This window comes from Notolepis coatsorum (genome assembly GCF_963971535.1).
Source record: "Notolepis coatsorum genome assembly, chromosome: 9".
NCBI classification, from domain to species: domain Eukaryota; kingdom Metazoa; phylum Chordata; class Actinopteri; order Aulopiformes; family Paralepididae; genus Notolepis; species Notolepis coatsorum.
Genome location: NC_140173.1, coordinates 58,125,614 through 58,147,895, shown reverse-complemented (window position 1 = coordinate 58,147,895; position 22,282 = coordinate 58,125,614). Strand labels below are relative to the sequence as shown.

At 43.1% G+C, this 22,282-nt stretch overlaps 1 protein-coding gene across 1 annotated transcript in view; it reads right to left on the bottom strand.

The window, feature by feature from the left end:
• Window positions 1–22,282, bottom strand: part of LOC311234361 (uncharacterized protein) — a 134,051-nt gene that overhangs the window by 20,201 nt on the left and 91,568 nt on the right. Inside the window, exons 11-14 of the mRNA XM_084321515.1 lie at window positions 9,885–9,978; window positions 9,611–9,644; window positions 4,406–4,483; window positions 385–487 (exon numbers count right to left, since the gene is read on the bottom strand). Of these exons, the coding sequence (XP_084177641.1) occupies window positions 385–487; window positions 4,406–4,483; window positions 9,611–9,644; window positions 9,885–9,978 (309 nt within the window). The remainder of the gene's footprint in view (window positions 1–384; window positions 488–4,405; window positions 4,484–9,610; window positions 9,645–9,884; window positions 9,979–22,282) is intronic.

Sequence of the window (22,282 nt, the reverse complement as noted above, 5' to 3'; positions counted from 1 at the left end):
GGGGAACTGGCGTTGTGGACAGCGACGCCTACAGGTCAGGTCTGGGCGCCTGCTCAGCGGAGGCGGGACTTGATGAAGGCAGCGTGACCTCCCACGCGTTACACTTCACCAATGAGAGCCCTCGCTGCCAGGTGAGAAGAGAGCCACTGGCTGTCGCCACGCGTGTCGGAGGAAGCGTGCGGATACTTCAGGGTTCCCTTGTACCGACCAGTAGGAGAACATGCGCACAACAAGCAGGTGGGGGGGGGGGGGGGGAATTGGCACAACGACTAAATTGGGACGGGGAGAAAACAGAGAAAAATCGGAGAAAGAGAGATAAAAAAATATATATAATAATGGGAGGACTATCCCTTAGAGGGGGAAAAGCACTACGCAGTTACTCACGTTCAGTTTCTCCAGCGCGTGGGCGGCCTTGTTGGCGTTCTTGAAGTTGACAAAGGCACAGAACCTCTCGTGCAGCACCCGGATGCTGTCTATCTCCCCATACCTGCCAGCCGGAGAGCACAACAGAGTTACTCATATTTGAACAAAAAGGAGGGCTTTGTAGTGTGAATCCAGTGTTTTAGCAGGTGCTCTTTGGATATAGGGGAGCCAGTTGAAGAAACAAAGAAGTTCCAGGCACTCATGTATAAAAAAAAAAGCTTTCATTAATCGCTTAGTTCATATTAGAACAATTAAAAAAACACCAACATGTTGGTGGCCGAAACATGGTGCATATACCTTATTGTGGTACTTCACTTAGGCAGTTCTCAGTGAGGTATAGAGGGTCCAATCTTTGGAATGCAGCTGATCCTATGCTGAGGAAATCTCCATCTCTGCTTATTTTTAAAGCAAACTACAAAAAAATTCTCATATCCAAAAGTAGTAGATAAATAAATAGGTCATACATGTAGGTATGCATTTGGTTATGTGGGTGGGTAGGTTTGTAGGCAGGTGGGTGGGTTGTTATATATTATTATGTACGCAGTATACAGTATATGCATGTATGCACTGTGTGTATGTATGTTTGTATTAACACGAATCTTTTGAATGTATTCTGGTATTTTATAATATGCATATTTTTGTATGTTTGATTTTATAAAACAGGGGAAGTTCTTGATAAGCCTCTAGGCTTCTAACTTCTCCTTCACAATAGTTATAACTTATTATGTATTGTTTTTACTTCTGTTTAACTGTGTTAATAAACAGACAAAAAAACTAAAACTAAGCGATTAATTAAAGCTTTTCTATACATGAAGAGTGCCTGGAACTTCTTTGTTTTTTTCAACAGAGTTACTAATACTTACAGTAATAAACAGTATACACAGGGTATATACTATATCTGCAGGTTTCAACTAGTTGAATTTAAGACCTTTTTAATACTACTTAAGAGCGAAATTTAATACCAATTTCACAACCATACTAGCAAAAAAATAAATAAAAAAAAATACATAGCGACACTAAACTGCCGGCTGTACTTGCGTGCCAATTCAAATTCTTGCACGTTCCACACAAGTGCCAGACGCACCAATGACTTGAATACAATAACATTTCATATATTTAATATTATTCCATCTGCCGAGTCGTGCCGACAGCCGGGCTGCCCAACCAAAAAAATGAATACCTTTGCCTTAAATTGAGAATTATAAAATGTAAGACTTTTTAATACCCCACTGATACCCTGATACAGTTAAACCATTAGTCATTGGACAACAATTATTGAAATATCAGTTTTCTTTCCCCGTTACAGAGATCTAACACGCTTCTGTGCACATACAGACAATGTAGCCACCTTGTTTCAGTGTCTGGCTTGCTATATGTGGCTCTGCTATCAGGGTATCTGCAGGTTTAGCCCAGTCAGATTTAAGGCTTTTTAAGACTTTTTAATGCCACTCAGAATTAAATTTAATACCAATTTCACGATAACAAAATGGCAAAAATCATGGGTACTCTCAGTACTCATTCAAGGGTACTACGACTATGCTTGCACCTCATGGTACCAAAGCACCTCAAAGGCACTAAAAACAAGATTACAAACATCACAAAACAAACTGGTCAGACTACTGCTTAACCTCACTCCTAAAACCCATTTTTACCCCTGCCCACATTCAAAACCGCTCTTAAAGAGCACCTACGGGAGACTGCAATTCGAAACTGGCCACCGTAAATGTCCAACCCCCCCCCCCCCCCCCCCCCCTCCTAATGTACAGTCTCATCCCCATCATATATATATAATATTTTCTGTTAGGATCTCTGGGTAACAGTACTGTATATTATTTGCATATCGTATGTCACAAATGTAACAGTACTACAGTATATACCTGTATGTCATGTATGTCCCTATGCCATAAATGTCATGTCATGTATGTTTTTACTGTATTCATTTCTGTATATTTTATTTCATTTTTATTCTATTTTACTCTACTCTTATCCTAGGCAACTTGATTGATTTGTGTTATTATTCTAATTCGTGACCTGTCCTGTCTAAATGTTTAAATGTTGAGCGATTTGCAGTGTCAAATTTCCCACGGGATAATAAAAGTATTTCTATTCTATCTATTCTATGTTGTGTATGTCAATATGAATTCAAAATGGGGGACCCTGATGTAAACAAGACAAACGTCTTTCTCTGGTCTGCATCCCCTTATTATTGTGTGTATTGAGCTGTACTGTATTGTACACATTCTGCAATCTGTTAAATAAAGTTGTCATTCATCCAGTTGTTTTGTTTTTGTGGTTTGGTTGAATGAATACTTTATTTAACAGATTTCAGAATGGGTACAATACAGTACAGCTCAATACACACAATAATAAGGGGATGCAGACCAGAGAAAGACGTTTGTCTTGTTTACATCAGGGTCCCTCATTTTCAATTCATAGTGACATTTATGACATGCACAACATACATGACATCATGACATTTATGGCATAGGGACATACATGTATATATTACTGTTACATTTGTGACATATATGATATGCAAATATACAGTACTGTTACCCATAGATCCTAACATATATATATATATATATATATATACATATACATATGATGGGGAGGAGACTGTACATTAGGAGGGGGTAGGTGTGTGGTAGAAAATAAATACATAGGGTGGGGTGAAGCTCTCACTCTCATCAACACAAACGTGTCCTTGCCCTTGTTTACATCCGTGGAGAGATTTTTTGGATGCAAGAAGCCAATCCAAACCTGGCTATGTAGGACGTTTTATCTTTTCCACACGTGAATGTTTTAGCGACTTCAGAGTCAGGGAACATCGCTTGAAACACCTCTCCTAGTCCCTCATTTCCATTGTAGGACTGATGCTTTGCGACCGTATTTAGAACCCACAGTACCTCAGCTTCAAGGGTTGGCGTGGAGCCGAACGTTACCCGGACAGGTGCAGATGTAATTGGTGGTAGACCTACCTGTCCCTCAGCAGTTGATGTGGACAGCGTCGCCGTCGAAAATAAATTTGATATTGAAGTTGTCTGCAGGCGGGTTTTTGCAGAGGTAAACATGCTTAGCGCTGTGCATGTGTGACTCGACTGCTTTTATTCCCATCGTTCCCAGTTTAAAATCCTTTTTGCGGAGTTTGCAGCGGGCCTCGTAATTATCTTTCACTGGGACCAACCACGTTCATTTCCCATGTTAAATTAACGAGTGCAAATAAATACAAATCAATTAAACTAAACTAAGCGTCAGCGTTATCGCTACGGCTTGAATAACGTGTTACCTATGCTCAGGTGTTCTGAAATAGCTCCCGACGGCGACACACATTAAGGACCACATTAAGGTTCCGCCCCACTGCGTACCGTTTGCGTGAAAGAAAGAAAAAAGCCTGATTTATCTCCCGTTAATAATTTCCCCCCAGATTTCACAATGAAACATAAGATGACATGGCATGTTTTTAAGACCTCCGAAAGTCGGATTTAAGACATTTTAAGACAAATTAAGGCCTTAATAGTTGATAGTTGAATTTAAGACTTTTTAAGACTTTTTAAGGTCCCGCGGACACCCTGTGCTATATACAGATGTTTTAGTTATTGGCATCAGTGCCATAGATCATTGAGGATATACAGATGGATGTTTTAGTTATTGGCATCAGTGCCATAGATCATTCAGGATATACATACGTTTTAGTTATTGGCATCAGTGCCATAGATCATTCAGGATATACAGATGGATGTTTTAGTTATTGGCATCAGTGCCATAGATCATTCAGGATATACATACGTTTTAGTTATTGGCATCAGTGGCATAGATCATTCAGGATATACAGATGTTTTAGTTATTGGCATCAGTGCCATAGATCATTCAGGATATACCGATGTTTTAGTTATTGGCATCAGTGCCATAGATCATTATCATATAGCCATAGATCATTCAGGCTGGTGTGTTTGCAGGCAGTTCGTTAGCAGACTCGTACGTTTTAAAAAGGTCCCATAGGTGTTTCTCAGTCAGCTCAGTTGTCACGTTTCCAACCCACAGAGATGGGCAAGGGCTTCTGCGAGGGAGAGGGAGGGAGGGAGAGAGGGAGAGAGAGAGAGAGAGAGAGAGAGAGAGAGAGAGCGAGAGAGCGAGAGAGAGAAATAAATAAATAAATACATTTCAATTGGTATCCAGATCATGGAAATACATGCCAAATCAGGATATTGCTTAAAACCTGTTGTAGGCTGTTCTCATCATAAATCGATCAACCGTATAAATTAATGTTGCGTTTCTTTTTCAAATGCAGCCAAGAGTAAAAACCCTAACCCTATCAACACAGCAGTCAAAGTGTATATTATCAGCACTACGTTTGTTTACAGAATAATAGAAAATAAGAATTTCTCTGAATAATGTGAATTCTCTGTGCATTGCATCAGGGAAAATGCGAGGAAATGACTAAATCCAGATTCAACACTGCCATTGGAAAGAGGAGATTTGGCCCTATCCATAGATGTATGACTTGGCCATAATAAGGTCATTTATAGGCCTGATATTCTACAGTATATTATATATATATATACTGCACATGGCCTGTCATTCCTCTGTGGAGTTTGGGGGTGGGGATATGGGATTCACTGGTTTTCCTCGTGGTAGCGGGGGCACCGGGACCGGGGGTGATGGGGTGGCCCACGGGGGTGGCATTCCCGGCGCATGGCGATGTGAGTGGCGTGCGGGCTGTTCCGGGGGGGTTCACATGCCTTCGAGCAACATTATACTTTTGTTATTTTAAGCCATTATTAAGTCTGCACGTTTACATTGCACTGCTTTTATTGTCTACATTGTACTGCTTTTATTGTCTTTTATACCTATTCTTATGTCTGCAATTTATGCATTTTTTTTATACTGTCAATCTGTGTGCTGATTTATAATGTAGAAATGTGTGCATTGACGACATCGACGACATTGAAATTGTGACCTCAATTGTCTTTTCGAGTATAAATAAAGGTTGATGATGATATTCAAATGGATTATAATTTAGTACTGTATCTACAAATCCTTCTGTTTAATCATCTTCCCTTTATTAATTTGCTTAGAAGGTGCTAAATGAGCTCAGTGAGCGAAATCTGAACACCCGCAATTTTAACATGTTATTCACTGTCAAAGATGCAAAGAAAAATTATAATTTATATTCTCCTTTGTTTCATTACGATTTACTCAAGCATAGTAACACACAATAATCTGACACTGGGAATACATTCCCTGAGATCCCTAGATGTTCCTAGATACCAAGAACATGCAAATGGACCTTGTAGAAGCGAGCGCCCCGCTACGACGGTCATTTCATGTATGCACAACGAGATATAATAATGATAATCTAGCGTTGATTTCAGGATGATTAGATAATCAGCCGAAAAATTACAACGTGATGACTGGATTACAGTAAAATGCCTTTTTCTCGTCTTTTTCCTGGAATTACTCAAAAGCACCCAAACCATACTCTATTCAAAATGGTATAAAACGGAAATATACGGATGAAAAAACGATCTGTTTCGGGCATGTTGATTGGAAGCAACTCGCTGACCGTCAACGGCGTTATTAGACCCATAGATATAATATAAGATATATTTTAAGCACTTGCAAATGTCGCAGTCTAAAACTATATCCATTGAATAAAGACCTGGCGATGAAGGGGGATCAGCGCCCCCTGCTGCTGGCGGTCAATGTGTTAATGTAGGGAGGAGGAGGTCAAACGTTCTGCCGTGATGTCATCAAATGGGAGCTCCTCCCACAATGCTATTCAGAATTCAGTTTTGGCTCCTTACATCTTCGGGCCACTTTGCTTGCAAAAAGCCCAAAATCCCAGACAATACTTTCAATTGGTAGAACAAATAACCACTCAAATTGTAGCCAACCCCTGTGCGCACACAATGGTGTTTGCGTCGAAATGTTGCCCCAAGTCTCAACTACAACCGTGTGAAATCGGATTGTTCTTTCCGTTTGGGACCTTTGAGTTTGTAACCAAAAGGCGATGGGTGCGCCGTCACCCATTAGGAATTCAATGCAGCCTCTCTCTGTTATTTACAATCTTCTCTGAGGCTCAAAAGGCCGTTTTCCATGATCGATTATAATGGATCAAGTGATCACATTATTGCTGTAACAAAGTTATGAATTTATTTATTTTGCCACTAAAAACTAACAAATGTTTGATTTTTGAATGTTGTAGACCCTCTTGCAGAGGTGGAATATGCCATTTAAATAAATATTGGCTCTACCGCTGATTTAAACATGTATATATTTTAATAAATATCGGCTCTACCGCTGATTTAAACATGTATATATTTTAATAAATATAGTCTCTACCGCTGATTTAAACATGTATATATTTTAATAAATATAGGCTCTACCGCTGATTTAAACATGTATATATTTTTATAAATATCGGCTCCATCGCTGATTTAAACATGTATATTTTAATAAATGTAGGCTCTACCGCTGATTTAAACATGTATATATTTTAATAAATATAGGCTCTATCGCTGATTTAAACATGTATATATTTTAATAAATATAGGCTCTACCGCTGATTTAAACATGTATATATTTTAATAAATATCGGCTCTACCGCTGATTTAAACATGTATATATTTTAATAAATATAGGCTCTACCGCTGATTTAAACATATATATTTGAATAAATATAGGCTCTACCGCTGATTTAAACATGTATATATTTGAATAAATATCGGCTCTACCGCTGATTTAAACATGTATATATTTTAATAAATATCGGCTCTACCGCTGATTTAAACATTATATATTTTAATAAATATCGGCTCTACCGCTGATTTAAACATTATATATTTTAATAAATATCGGCTCTACCGCTGATTTAAACATGTATATATTTTAATAAATATCGGCTCTACCGCTGATTTAAACATGTATATATTTTAATAAATATCGGCTCTACCGCTGATTTAAACATGTATATATTTTAATAAATATCGGCTCTACCCCTGATTTAAACATCTATATATTTTAATAAATATAGGCTCTAGCGCTGATTTAACATGTATATATTTTTATAAATATTGGCTCTACCGCTGATTTAAACATGTATATATTTTTATAAATATTGGCTCTACCGCTGATTTAAACATGTATATATTTTCGGTGAAGGCAGAAAAAGTTTTACCTCCCTATTAACACATTGAGTGCCACGCCCGTTTGACCATATATGGGCTAGAGTGCCAGCACTGAAGTCAATGGGAGGTCGGGGACATTTGCGAAGGCTTAAACTATATCTTAAATTATGGCTATGGGTCTAAAACACCCCTCGCTTATCAATGACTTGCTTGCAGTCAACATGTACGAAGCGGATTGTTTTTTCATTGGTACATTTCCGTTTTATACCGTTTTGAATAAGAGTATAGTTTTGGAGAGTTCTAGTAATTCCAGAGAAATTCCTCGATAATAGCTCTTTAGTGGAATACACAAAACACGTGTCATTTTTCGGCTGATTTATGAATAGTTTTCAAATAAACGCTAGATTATGTGTACTTATGCACGCTAGAGAAGCGGGCTGAAAAATCTATTATCCATGACCTGGTCAGCGCTAACGTCATACACACACACAGACACGCTGCGATGGCTGAGAAAAAAACATCTGATTAACCCAATACTGGTAAAATAGAGTCCTTACCTCACATCAGATGTTCTGCAAAAAGATTAATCCAATTCCTGATTGCCATTCCAAATATTGATCGCGTTTATTGATCCAACGTTATAGTCCAAAACACAGACGCTGCTCCGAGCCTCGCCAGTGAATGTGGTAACAGATACTGCTTGCCAGAGAAGGGAAAACCCCGGACCGGACTTTTTTTCTGATGCACATGCCCACCCAATCCAATCCAATGATGTGCATTACCATCCGGGAGACGATAGGCGGCGGTATTTGCCCTTTTCGAGCTCAGACCCATTCCCAATGATAACGTCAGGCAGGATGGATGAAAAATAAATGGATATCGCTAATAAAAGAAATAACGATTAAAAAACGAGAAAACTCGTCATTGGCACTCAACGCATGGCGAGTTAGCATGACTAATCTCGTCGTTGGCACTCAATGTGTTAACCATTTGGTTGCCGAAAACATAGAACTACGGTTCTGTCGCCCAATCGTTGAGTGCCGGAAACGTAGATCTACGTTTTTCTCACGTATTTCTTTTATTCGCTATTGCCATTCATAATTCAGCGGGGCACCTTGTGCATACTCTTCTGATTGTGTCTGAGCTGGCAGATGGTTTTCTACCGCCCTCTAACGCCTTCGGCCATTATTGCACCCCGTTAGAAACGGGTTAGTTTCTTTTCTCTACCGAGCTGCGGCGTGGGGGCGGGTCCTAAACACTCCGGCAAAACACACGCTTGTAGGGATGGTTTGGACTACTGACCCCGCCCGCCCATTGAAGTGCAATGCCCAACAACGTCGGAGACAGGATCGCTGTGGATAACTGGAATGGCGATCAGATAATTGGATTCTTTTTTTTGCATTACATCAGATACCAGGTAAGGACACTATATATGAAAAGCTTACGTTGATCTGAAGCTATCTGTGTTTTATGTGTGTGGCTGTCTGCCGTTGGGTTGCAGGAAGGGGGGGGGGGGGGGGGGGGGGCCGCGCTGGTCTAAACCACATATCATGTATGCACGAGGAAGGATAATAATGATCTAGCGTTGATTTCAGGAAGATCCGATAATCAGGCGAAAAATTACAACAAAAACGCTGTTTTCGTGTCTTTTCCCTGGAATTACTCAGAAGCAACCAAACTATATTCATATTCAAAACGGTATAAAAACGGAAATGTACGGATAAAAAAAAGAATCAGTTTTTTGCACGTTGACTGGAAGCAACTCACTGAGACTCGACGGCGTTATTAGACCCATAGATATACGATAAAATATAGGTTTAGCTCTACAAACTACAACTACGTTTACATGAGGTTAATGGACGGCAAGGAAGGGGTCACTTCCCGGAAGGGGCGTGGCACTCAATGTGTTAAGAGAAGTAAACAAGCAACATCAGTACTGACCTTGATTACCTGGATCCACAAACACCTGGACTAAAACAAACACTACAGCTAATAAGGAGGTCACCCCCCCCCCCCCGACTCTGACTGAACAAACACCCATGAAGGCAGTCACTCACCCTGGCTGCACCACAGAGGAGTCCTGGTTACAGACTGGAAAGATACAAAACATTATATAAGAAAAAAATTATGTATAAACAAACACTAAACATGCAGAGAAGTTATTTCTATATAGCATGTAATTCCTTGAACATCAAATGCAGCCTATTCTATACAGTGCTGCTCCCCAGTGTCACACAGAGGTAATGCAGGATCTTTCTCATGGTTAAGACTGTGTGTGTGTGTGTGTGCGTGTGTGCGTGCGTGTGCGCGTGTGCGTGTGTGTGTCCTTACTCCTGGCAGCCTCTGGACAGGAGGCGAGAACAGCTTGTACAGTAGAGAGCTTCTCCAATAGTAGGACACTCTGCATCTCCTCAAAGCCGAGCTCCTGGGCAGACAGAAGCATACCCGTGTTAGGGCCTTTCATAGAACCCAAGGTCGCTTCACAATCAGCATACAAACGCATACCTGTGTTAGGGCTGAAAGATACTGGGTAACAATACAGAGTGATGCTAGAAAGCTACAGTAAAGAGCGGGGCGGTTGTAACACCTTTTTTGGAGATGTTGAAATGAATGACGTTTGTTACAGTTTTTGTTCTGATCTAGTCAACAGATACCTTTAGCTTTCTAAAGATACCGGATGGAGAGTAGCCTATTCTATTCTAAATCTATTATCTATTAGCAGTGATTATTATATATTAACTTGATCGATGTATAAGTGATTCAATTTGAAGATGATTCTGTTTGAAGAAAACAGTGTTTGGAAAAATTGCTAAGTTTTATTTTTTATTATTGCAATAAAAGGGACCTGATAAGCATATTGCTTCTTACATTTACATTTTACATTTAGTCATTTAGCTGAGGCTTTTATCCAAAGTACAAGTTCTGTACAACAAGACGGCAGGAAGGGCACAACTGTTTCAGCTGAGTAACAATGTTCTTCAAACAGTGATGCTTCTTCCTATTCTTCCAATTCCTTTTCGGACAAAAGACTTGTTTTGTTTACCTTGTTATTTCTTATTCATATTTATTGTTCGAAATAAACTATCCATTCATTCATAAAGTTCCAAATAGCTTATTTAAGATCAAACGTCTTCCAACGTGTTGATGAGGGGAAACCCCCCAGGCGTCGAAACAGTAATCAATAAAACAGTAATCAATAAACCCCCAGATTAGGGCTTTACGGTGGAGAGAAACAAATAATGGGTTTAACAACAACGACGACGACAACAACAACAGCGGCATGCTTGTTTATGAGGAGAGGAGAGATGAACGAAAAGGAAGTAAGGCCAGGGACCTGGATTGTCATTGTTAACCCTTTCTCCGCCGATGACGTGTTAAGACGTCATTCCTCGCCATGCGTAATCTGCCAAATTTCAATTTCAAGAGAAATTCTGCTGAATAATATTATGGGGAAACTTACTCCTTGCTTACAAGTCTTGGTTATAATAGACTCAGGTCTACTGTAAGCTTTAAGTCCCACATTAACAAGGTGACAAAAACATAATTCTTCCACCTTAGAAACAAAGCTAAAGTACAACCATTTATAAAGCAAAAGGATGCTGAAAAACGGATCCATGCCTTTATTCCAAGCCGACTGAAGAAAATACTTCAGCTTATTCAACTCTCAGCTAGGCTATTACATTGGCTTCCAGTAACATTTAGAATTGATTTGAAGGTCCTCCTCCTTATGTACAAAGCCCTAAATGGAACCAGACCAAGCTATATTGGCAATTTTCTTGTCAACTACATGCCCCCAAGAACACTACGATCATCTACTTCTATCATCTTGTATTTTTATTTTCTGCATTGCATAAAATACTGTATAAACAAGTAACACTGTACATTGAGGGGGGGGGGAGGAGACACTGTACAAACAAACACAATTGTACATTGAACTATTGACAAAACCATACTAGGTAAATGACTGTACATTGGAGGGGGTTGGAATGATTGGGTTAGGATATTTACAGGGGCCAGTGTTGAATTGCAGCCTCCCGTAGGTGTCCCTTGAGAGAGGTTTTGAAAGTGGGTAGTGATCCACATTCCTTTACAGCTTTGGGTAGGGCGTTCCACATTGATGTGGCATAATTGCGAAACGTGTTTAGTCCCTTATTTGAGCCGAATCTGGGTTTAACATGATTTGTGGAGCTCCCTCTGGTGTTGTGATCGTGGTATTCACTGACCTTTGGGAAGTATTTTGACATGTACATGGGTACCTTGGTCGTGTAGTGTATCTTGTAGACCAGGCCCATTGCAAGTTGTTGTACTCTGTCGTCTACTCTAAGCCATCCTAGGTTGTCGAAGTGGGCAGGGGTGAGGTGGGTTCTAGGAGTAAGGTCAAGACACATAAGGTCAAGACACATTCTCTCCTATGTCACTTTCACCGTCAAATATCTGTGACAAAACTTCACTGGCAGAAAACCTTTTCTTCAAGGTAATTTTCAAATTAGAATTTAGAAGGCTGCTATGCAAGCTATGTTTGCTCCTCCCCTATGTTGCGTAAAGTTTAGGTAGTCAAAAATCACAAATAACAATAAAAATACAGTCCGGGATATACATTCTAAAATATATACATTCTAAAATATACAGCCAAAAATATACAGTAACATTTACAGTAATGAATGTAGAATTTTTTTTATAATTTTTTTTACGTGTATATGTAAAAATAAGAAGTCAAAAGTCCAGGGCCCTCATTCATCAATGTGTGCGTAGAACATGTTCTATTTCCACACGTAAGCACGGAATGTAGAACCAGTGTACACACAGGGAAGTCGGGATTCATCACACGTGCGTACGCAGGCTCTATGCTCCTCCGTGTTGATGAATACCACTTTGTTCTACCGTCAATGCTCGTGCATGATTATCCATATATGGTCATGAAAGTGAGGAAACACCCCCCATGGGATGTGAAATAATGGACTGACCCGAGCGGAACTGTGAGAAACTCCACGGAGATTGTTCACTGCTGTCGAACCAAGAAGACACTATCGCGTATTATGGGATAAATAAAAGGCGGACTTGTAAACGGTGATGTCAGATATCAACGGCTCCCTAAGACCATTGCTGCAATTCTGCCTGGACAGCTCAAAATACTAATAAAGACCGTTCGTTGACCACTGTTTGGCGTTGGTTGTGTGTCATTATAACCGTGCTGTAATATGAATGCCTTTATTAGTTGTGTTCGATTGGCTATATGATTTTTAGAGGCATCTATTTTGTTGTCGGCTAATAAAGACCGCGCTGGAATATGACTGCCTTTTCCCGTGTTGTTTGATTAATACCCAGGGATTAAAGTTCTCCTCAATTTTATTCCAAATCGCGATGGATCTCCCGTCAATTTTCTACCTGCTGCATATGATTTCTAGAGGCATACTACAATCTATTTTGATGTCAGTATTGGGTAGCCTATATAAACAATAATACGAGAGCATATACAAGAACAATGAATCTCACTGCATGTATGATGTAGCCTGCCTTTCAATATATGAACTTGAATCCCATCATATACATAGTCTGTCCACTATCTGGTGTCATTGCAATGCGTTTTCTATTCTTTCTTATACAGTAAAAAGGGGGAAGAACACTATATTCATATGACTTGTATTCTGCTTACAGCTTCGAAATTCCACTTGTTTCGTTTAACGTAAAGCCTTTTAAATATAATCAAAACATTCCCGTGTTTCGGCGGTCTGTGCGCAAAATAATAACGAGTTGAGCTTTATGATTTATGATGAATTGAAAATGGGGGACCCTGATGTAAACAAGACGAAAGTCTTTCTCTGGTCTGCATCCCCTTAACAATTGTATGTACTGAGCTGTACTGTACTGTACCCATTCTGCAATCTGTTAATAAACTTTTCAATCAATCAATCAATCAAGCTACGCGGAGCGCAGTCAGTCAGTAGCCTACACCCCGTATATTCCGATAACGCTATATAAACCATGCTGCATTCATTCTGAGAGAAAGATCTATTATTCCAAATGCTATTTATAGGGTTTTGACCATAATTACACTACTGTTGCTATTTTACAATGAACTATAATGAATTACGGTTCATACAGAACATCCAGTGTTATTATGCACAGAAGCTCATTTCCTTGTTGTAATAATATATTCTACCACTGGGCGCCAGGTACGCATGGTCCGAGCTGTGCGTAAATATAAGCACGAAGTCAAGTTCAAGTTGAAATTGATGAATCCCACTCTTTGCTTAGAAATGATCGTACGCACAGGGTAAGCACAAATCTGTGCGTAGAACACGTTGATGAATGAGGGCCCAGGAAGATTACCAGAGTTTGTACTGTCACTCTGTGGTGAGGCAGTGAGGCACAGTGATGCGTTGTATACTCTGATGGTTGTTGGAATTAAGGACTTCCTGTGCCGTTCAGTGTTGCATCTAGGGAGTCTTAGTCTAACACTGAACATGCTCCTTCTATCAGCCAAGTCTGTGTATAGCGTGTGGGAGGGGTTGTCCATGATGGCGTGGAGCTTAGCAAGGCTCTTCCTCTCTGACAGAGGAAGAGTCTAGCTCCACTCCCATGTTACTGGCCTTCCTGACCAGCTTATTTGTTACATATAAGGTACATGTACATTACAGTGAAATGCTTGGTTCTGTATGAGCCCCCTGAGATTGTGCTTCAGACAGTAAAAAAGTCAAAAAAATAAAGACCAAACACTATACAAAATATACAAACTAGTACAAGTACACAATGCAAACAAATGCAAAGATGAGTTAGAGAGGTAGTGCAAATCTTTTACTAATAAATAGATACAATATGGTGTAGTGTTAAAAAGTGTTTAAAGTGAATGTTAAAGGTGAGTGTTATTCCATACACATGGAATATGTATCTCGATACGATAGAGGGCACACATAGTGAAAACAAAGAACAATTTACCGCCTAATAGAGGCCTTGTACAGAGTGTTTAGAATGCCCATTTCTCCTTGTTAGGGACCAAGCAGTTAGACAGTGAGGAAACAGGAGTTGTAGATGAAAACTGGGTTTTTATTTACCCACAAGGTGCAAAACCATTGCAAACCAAGAATTTGATAACTAGGACTATAGATGGGTTTCTCGTCCACGTCAGACTCAGCAAGGAGGCCAAAAGGAACGTAATAATCCTGGTCAGAACAATGGGGCAGACTGTATAGAGGATACTTTGTAGGACATGACCTTGAGAACATTTGAAACTGTTTGGGGAGAGATTTCACACAGACCCAACCAGGAATGAGGAAGATATGGATAGTGGTTTACAATTGTATCTCTTTGTTCCTGGATTGTAGCCAGCTCTTCATAACAACTCATCAACAATAGTCTTCCGGGATTCTGAAATCGGGGAGGAGATAGCGGGGGGAGCAAATGAATGAATGTGGATGAGAGCCGTGATGCAAGTGATTGCAGCTACGGCTGTGGGGGTGCTGGAGACATGATCGAAAAGACTTGTATGCGCCCGAATCTCCTGAACACGGATCAGAACTAAATCGGCAGAGAAAAAGACCATTTTTAAGCACCTATTCCCCATGCACATGCGCAGATTGCCCACGGATTGTGACGCCAAGCACACCCGCCCTGGACTGTTCCATCAGAGGGGGGAGCTTCGGTGGTAGTGTGAGTGGCTACAGACCACTGTACTTAAATATAAACATTAGTCTACCTGGAGACTCAATGAGGTAATTGTACAGTAGATGTCGCCATAAGACGCGTCTGGCCATTTAGTGGGATCATTGTTTCATTATCCTGTTCGGCTGAAAGGACACTGGCCACCGAAGCTCGCCCCTCTGATGGAACAGTCCAGGGCGGGTGTGCGTGGCGTCACAATCCGTGGGCAATCTGCGCATGTGCATGGGGAATAGGTGCTTAAAAATTGGCTTTTTCTCTGCCGATTTAGTTCTGATCGATTAGGAATGCAACCACTTACATCACGGCTCTCATCCACATTCATTAATTTGCTCCCCCCGGAATCTCCTCCCCGATTTCAATGTAACGTGGAAGTGTAGTGGTCTATTAGGCGCTCTACAAATTAAAGTTATTATTATTATTATCATTCTGTTTACAATTGAACATTCCATGAAAATTATCTATAAATTCTGCATCTTCTGAAACATTTATAAACAGAAAATTCATAAAAATGGCACCAAAATTTGGTAAATTCCAGTAAATATTGCAATTTTGAAACTTTTTTCTTCTCTTAAGTATCATAACTGGATTCAGTATCCCGGATAACCCCCAAAACAACTCCAACATTGTTGAAATTGATCAAGTAGTTTCTGAGATTTGGCCATTTAGGCGATTATGCAAATGTATGCTAATTATACAAATGAAAAATATATGTTTAAAATAGTACACTCATTTGAGTAGTGGAAAAGGGGTAGGATTAAATAAGTGTATACTTCTTCCTACTCCTTTTCGAACATGCAGATTGAGTTGTTTTTCTTTTTTGTTATTGTTTGTTGTATTCATTGCATGTTCGAAATAAAGACTTCAAATCAAAAATCAAAAATCAAATCAAAAAAGTTGCCCAACATTTACAACTTAGCATCCGGCAGTTTCTGAGTGCTGGGGATCCGTACTATCCATATCCATCATAAAACTTTGGTGGTTCCGAAATCTCCGGGTTCACATTGGGGCTCTATGGGATGGCAAATAGACTATATTCATATTTCACATATTTCACCCACGGATCCTTGACTGGTGCTGTAGGACTCCGCTCAACTCTCCAACACCGCCACCTGGTGGCCGATCGGCGAGTTGCCAAACCAGAAGTGGGGCCGGAAGTGCTTGGTGTCCCCCATATTCCGTCCGCCACTCGCGATAGTTGCCAAACCAGAAGTGGGGCCGGAAGTGCTTGGTGTCCCCCATATTCCGTCCGCCACTCGCTATCGCTCGCGGGACTCCATCTGGACACACTGGATAATCGATCCGTTGCTGTAACTGAGGGGTACAATTCCCTGACTGTATTGTTAAGTATGGTATTATTAAACCACTACCTCTTGTACTTTAACTTCTGGCCATCCAGTACATGATATAGATATGATGAACACTTTCCCACCTGATGAAACGAAGTCCACACAAATGTACAAATCGAATATTTAATATAGCAAAAGGTATATACAACGTTCACTTGTTTACACTTATGATTTGAAATGCACTTGTATGGCAAATGAGTATTCGTAGGTAAATCAATATTGAATGTCCAATCTCTGGTTACGCAGGGAGTAAGTATACAACCTGGTTCTTTAGGGAACTATAGCGATGGTACTTAAATGATTATAGCTGGATACACTAAGGGGGGGGGGGGTCCCGCTGGTTGTAAGACAGTAGGAGGGGGGGTTAGAAGAGCCGCTGGCGGTATCCCATCTGGCCGACGATTTCTTGGGAGAATTCAAAGTCTTGAACACGGTGCCCACAGAACCTCGGTCCGCAGATGAATACAGCTGGACCCTCTGGTGGACGGTAGCTGCCGGTCCACAACGGAGAGACGTGAGGCGACCTCACTGGAGTAGAGCGCCATCTCACCTGGACTCCTCTCCGGGGGGTAGTTCCAACACTCAGCAGTGTTGGCCGTTATCCATGGAATAATCAAAGCACCCAAAGCATAATCCAAGCCGTGGAAGGCTCGCCGTCGTCCGGGTAAAGTAATCCAATGTACAGGTCCGCTCGTCCTGGCCCGGAGCTCCTCGGATGCAAGCACCACTAGTGGTCTGCCCAGCCTGGTTAAGACTCCAGATAACGTCAGGAACGATGGGGGTGCTGATAACTTTATAACTCTAACCGAACGATGCACCATACATAGACTATTATTAGCTTAATAGAAATACGTCCAACTCGACGGTATAGTGCCAAACTATGACAATTCAACTATTAATCCACACGATATCTCAATGCCTATTCTGAGGCCAAGTAGGCCTTACTGCACCACACGTGCGTCGTGGGTGAGGCTTCGCGTCTGTTACTCGGTTGGAGGGTAAAGAACTAATGGACTAAAAAAAAGTTCTACTTTACTTGCGCCATATATATATGCGCTGTGAACAAATAGTATCATTCGTATTTCGCCAGACGTATTCCTACGCGGAACCGGGCTTGCCACGACATGTTGGGCGGCACGATTGAACTTGAACCTAGGGGTATGGCTGCCGGCGCCAGGTTCTCGTCCAATGGTAGAATGAAACTATTATGGGCTGTTTAGTAGACTAAAGGGATATTCAGTGCATATTGTACAAGGAATATACAGGGGATATCAAACGATATACAAATACTATTAAATATATATATATAAATAAATATATATATTCGGTTTAATCTGATCCTTCACAACAGCCGCCCCCTAATTAGTCCCACCTAATTAGCTAAGCAGAGACAGATTAACCGCACTGTCTACCACTCAAGGTCCGCTGTAAGGGTCAGTCAACTCACAAAGTCATGGGGTCATGGTCATCATCGATAGTGTCTGGGAGTCGGGGCAGTTCTATTAGCCTCGCCACAGGTCGTGTGTAAGTTCGCCCCTGGACGAGCACTTCAGCTGCTCGGACCTTGCCATCGGCACCGGTGATCACTTTGCTTACGCGGCCAGCCGGCCACATAGCTCTGGGTAGTGACTGGTCGATAATCATGACGACTGTTCCTTCTGTCAAATTGTCTCTCTCTTTTACCCACTTCTGGCGGGTCTGTAGAGACGGTAGGTAGTGGAGTAGGAAGCTGCTCCAAAACTTGTCAGCTAGTACTTGACTGTACCTCCACATTCTTCGGCCGTTCGCTTCTTCAGGCCTGTACATTGTCTGGGGTAGCGCGGGGTCCAGCCGCCCCATTAAGAGTGTGTTGGGGGTGACTGGGTCGACATCTGCTACATCACTGGAGACGTAACCGAGGGGTTTTGAGTTCAATACTCCCTCGATTTCCGTGAGGACTGTCATTAGGACTTCCTCCGCCACAGTCTGGGCCCCAAGCACGGCGTACAGGGCTGTCTTTATAGAACGTACTTCTCGTTCCCAGGTTCCACCGAAGTGGGGTGCGTTCGAAGGATTAAACTGGAAGTCAATCTGGGATGGAGCTAGGTGGGTCTTAAGTTCTGGGCCCATAGCTTGGAAGCTCTCTCTCAGCTCTCTTTCTCCGCCTTTGAAGTTTGTCCCGTGATCAGACAACAATGTAGACGGTTTTCCTTTCCGTGATGTGAATCTTCGGAAGGCCATAAGGAATGAGTCTGTGCTCATGGTCGGAAGGAGCTCGATATGTATCGCTCTGGTGGTCATGCATTTGAATACAATACCCCACCGCTTCTCGGTTCCTCTTCCTCTCTTTATATACAACGGGCCAAAGCAGTCCATGCCTGTGGAGTGGAATGGCTTGTCGCCGAGTCGGAGGCGACAGGGGGGTAAGTCAGCCATCCGTGGTATGCTGGGCTGCGCGCGCCACTTTCGGCAGTCTAGACAGGTTCGCTGGAAGCGTCGCACCGCTTCTCTTCCTTGAAGTATCCAATAGCGACGTCTGATCTCCGCGAAGACTCTCTCTGCTCCTGCGTGGTGTACATCCTCGTCGTATTTCTTTATGATCAGCTCTGTGACCTTGTGTCGGCTGTTCAAGACTATCGGGTACTTAATGTCATCCGGTAGATCGGGGGCTCTCCGCAGGCGACCACCCACTCTGATGAGATTATGGGCGTCACTCTCGGGTGCCAGGTGGAGCAGTCTGCTGTCTGATGGGACGGGCTTTCCTCCCTGTAGGCAGTCTAGCTCATCGGGGAACGAGTCTCTCTGGGCTCGTTGTAGTAGAAGAAGTTCTGCTTCTTCGTAGTCAGCTGCTGAAATGTCAGTGGTGGACTGAATCTCTGGGTGGTGCCACAGGAATGTCTTTTGCTGCGCACTCTCTAGGGTAATGCAGTCATCTATGTTGGGGTCTGTGGAGGCGACTGTGCTCAGTCCACAGAACATAGGTTTCTTGTTCTCAGCCTCCTCGTTACTTGCTTCCCGTGGGGTGGGCGTAGGCCACTCTTCTTCCGGGAGCTTGAGGAATTCTGGTCCGTCACTGTAGATGTTGCGACGGGGGAGGTCATCCAGAGACATTCCCCGGGTGATGACGTCAGCTGGGTTGTGTTTGGTGTCCACATACCGCCAGCTCGCTGCTTCTGTTAACTCTTGAATCTCGGTGACTCTGACTCCCACGAAGACTTTGTATCTGCATGAATCAGACTTGATCCATGTGAGTACTGTCGTGGAATCTGACCACAAGATTGTTCTGTGCACCGGAATGGTGAGTTCACATTGGATTAACGTGGCTAGATGCGCTCCTGCTAGGGCTGCGCAGAGCTCTAGACGCGGGATAGATTGTTGCTTTCGTGGGGCTATTCTTGAGCGAGCCAGGATGAAAGCAGTGTGTATCTTTCCTCCCTTCTCTTGTGCACGCAAGTAGGCCACCGATCCATAGGCTACTTCGGAGGCGTCGCTGAAGACGTGTAGATCAATCTTGCATGTCTCTGGCCTCACTGTGGATGGGAAGTAGCTGCGGCGTATATTGACGCCTGGGAGTGAGCGGAGTTCCGTCTCCCACTCTCTCCATGTTGAGGCAAGGTGTGCGGGTATGGGGTCGTCCCAGCCCTGGTCCTTGTCCCATAGTGCTCGTACAATCATCTTTGCCCTGGTGGTGTAAGGTAGAATACATCCCAACGGGTCATATTGTCTGGCGAGTGTTCTGTACACACTCCGTCTGGTGGTCGGTGTCGCCGTCGACCTTCCCTGATCTGGAGTCAGGGGTTTGTGTCTATAGTGGAGCGAGTCTGTTTTGAAGCGCCAGACTAGTCCTAGTGTCATTTCTTGGGCTTCTCCTGGGATGGTCGCCATCCAGGTCTCGCTGCTGGCAGCCTTGTCCGCGGGGGAGAGGCTGCGCAATACGTGCGGGTCACTGCTGGCCCACTGCCTGAGATCAAAGCCGCCTTTGATCAGGGAGGCGCGTAGCTTGATTAGGAGAGCCTCGGCTTCTTCTTGAGTCGAAACGCTTTGTAAACAGTTGTACACGTAGAAACTGTTCTTCACACTGTGTCGGACCTCTTCATCTGCTGCTGGGTCCTCTGCGACGTGTTTCTGTAGTGCAAATGTAGCACAGCACGGGCTGCATGTGGTTCCGAAGGGGAGTACTTCCCACTGGTAGATGGCTGGGTTCTCATCTCCGATCCTCTCTCTCCATAGGAACCGCAGCAGGGGCTTGTCCTCCTCCACTAGTCTCACCTGCAGGAACATCCCTTTGATATCCCCGCTGATAGCCACCTTGTCCTGGCGGAAGCGCAGTAGCACGCCTAGTAGGGAGGGGCCGAGTGTGGGGCCGGGCAAGAGCTCTTTATTCAGATTTTGGGATCCGATCTGGTAGCTGCAGTTAAACACAATGCGATCCTTGCCGTTGTGATGGACCTTGTGATGCGGCACGTACCATGATTCGGTCGTCTGATCGGCCTCTTTAATGTCAATCTTTGTCACGTGTCCCGCTGTGATTAGCTTCTCAATCTCAGCGCGGTACACACGCTCTTGAGCGGGGTCTTTGGCTAGGCGCCGCTCCGTGTTCAATAGATAGCGCTCCGTGGCGTCTTTCTTTGCGTGAAAGGTGGGCATTCCCTCTCGCCTCAGGAGTGGAGTTGCGTATCTCATCACTCCGCCGACTGTGACTCTCTTTGTCCCTTGCTCGAGTAGGTTGATGGCGTAAATGTCTTCTTTAGAACGAATATCTTTCTTTTCGTTCTTAAAGGGCATTGTCTCTAGTGTCCATAGCCTCTCGACATGCTGCAGGAGAGTGGTGTCTTCTTCTGTCGTTCTGGAGTGGAGGCAGCTAGTGGCTGCTGTTCGGTTGAGAGATTTAGCGAGGGGGCCTTGTAGTGTCCACCCGAGGCGGGTCTCGACTGCTGCAGGACAGCCTCGGGGTCCTGTATGGACCCGGTCAATCGGGACTATGAGTTCTGCATGGTCGGAGCCTATCAGCAGGGTCGGGGTAGCGCCGTCTATGAGCGGGATAGGTAGTTGTCGCAGGTGCACATATTTATCAATCAACTTGGCGATAGGGTAGGTGTACTGCGATAGTCCTATTTCTTGGCTGGTGAAAGCATTTGTAATCCTATACCGTCGCTCTGGCTGCCCGTTTGCTGCGATAGTGAAGGAGACATTCTCGCCCTTTATCGTCTTTAAATCTCTTCTTATTGTCCGAATCGTCATTTCGTTCTCGCTCCCCCGCAGTCCCAGCTGGGCCGCAGCGGACGCGAGCAGAAGGGTCTTCTCTGACCCGTCATCAAGGACGGCGTAAGTGTCCATGACTTTATCTTGGTAGCTCAATGTCACACGGACTACCTTTAAGAGCACTTGGGCGCCGCTGCTGCTGGCGGGGTCAATGTACATGACACTTGCCTTGGTGCCGCTCGATGGTGCAGGTGAAGGCCGTCTTCTGTTACTGTCGTGTAGTATATCTAGATGGGCTCCGTCGCACCGACTGCACCTTTTCTTTAGGCGGCATTCGGCTGCCATGTGACTGCGCGCACATCGGTAACAGCGCCTGTTGGACTTTATCCATTGACTCACTTCTTCTGCATTCATCTTTGTGAACAGGTCACATTGTGACAGCCAGTGTTCTTTCTCACAGTAGGGGCACGCCATCTTCCACTTCTCTTTTCTCGAGGGGGTGCTGTGGCTCTTACTGCTCGGTACCGACTCCGATTGGTGCAT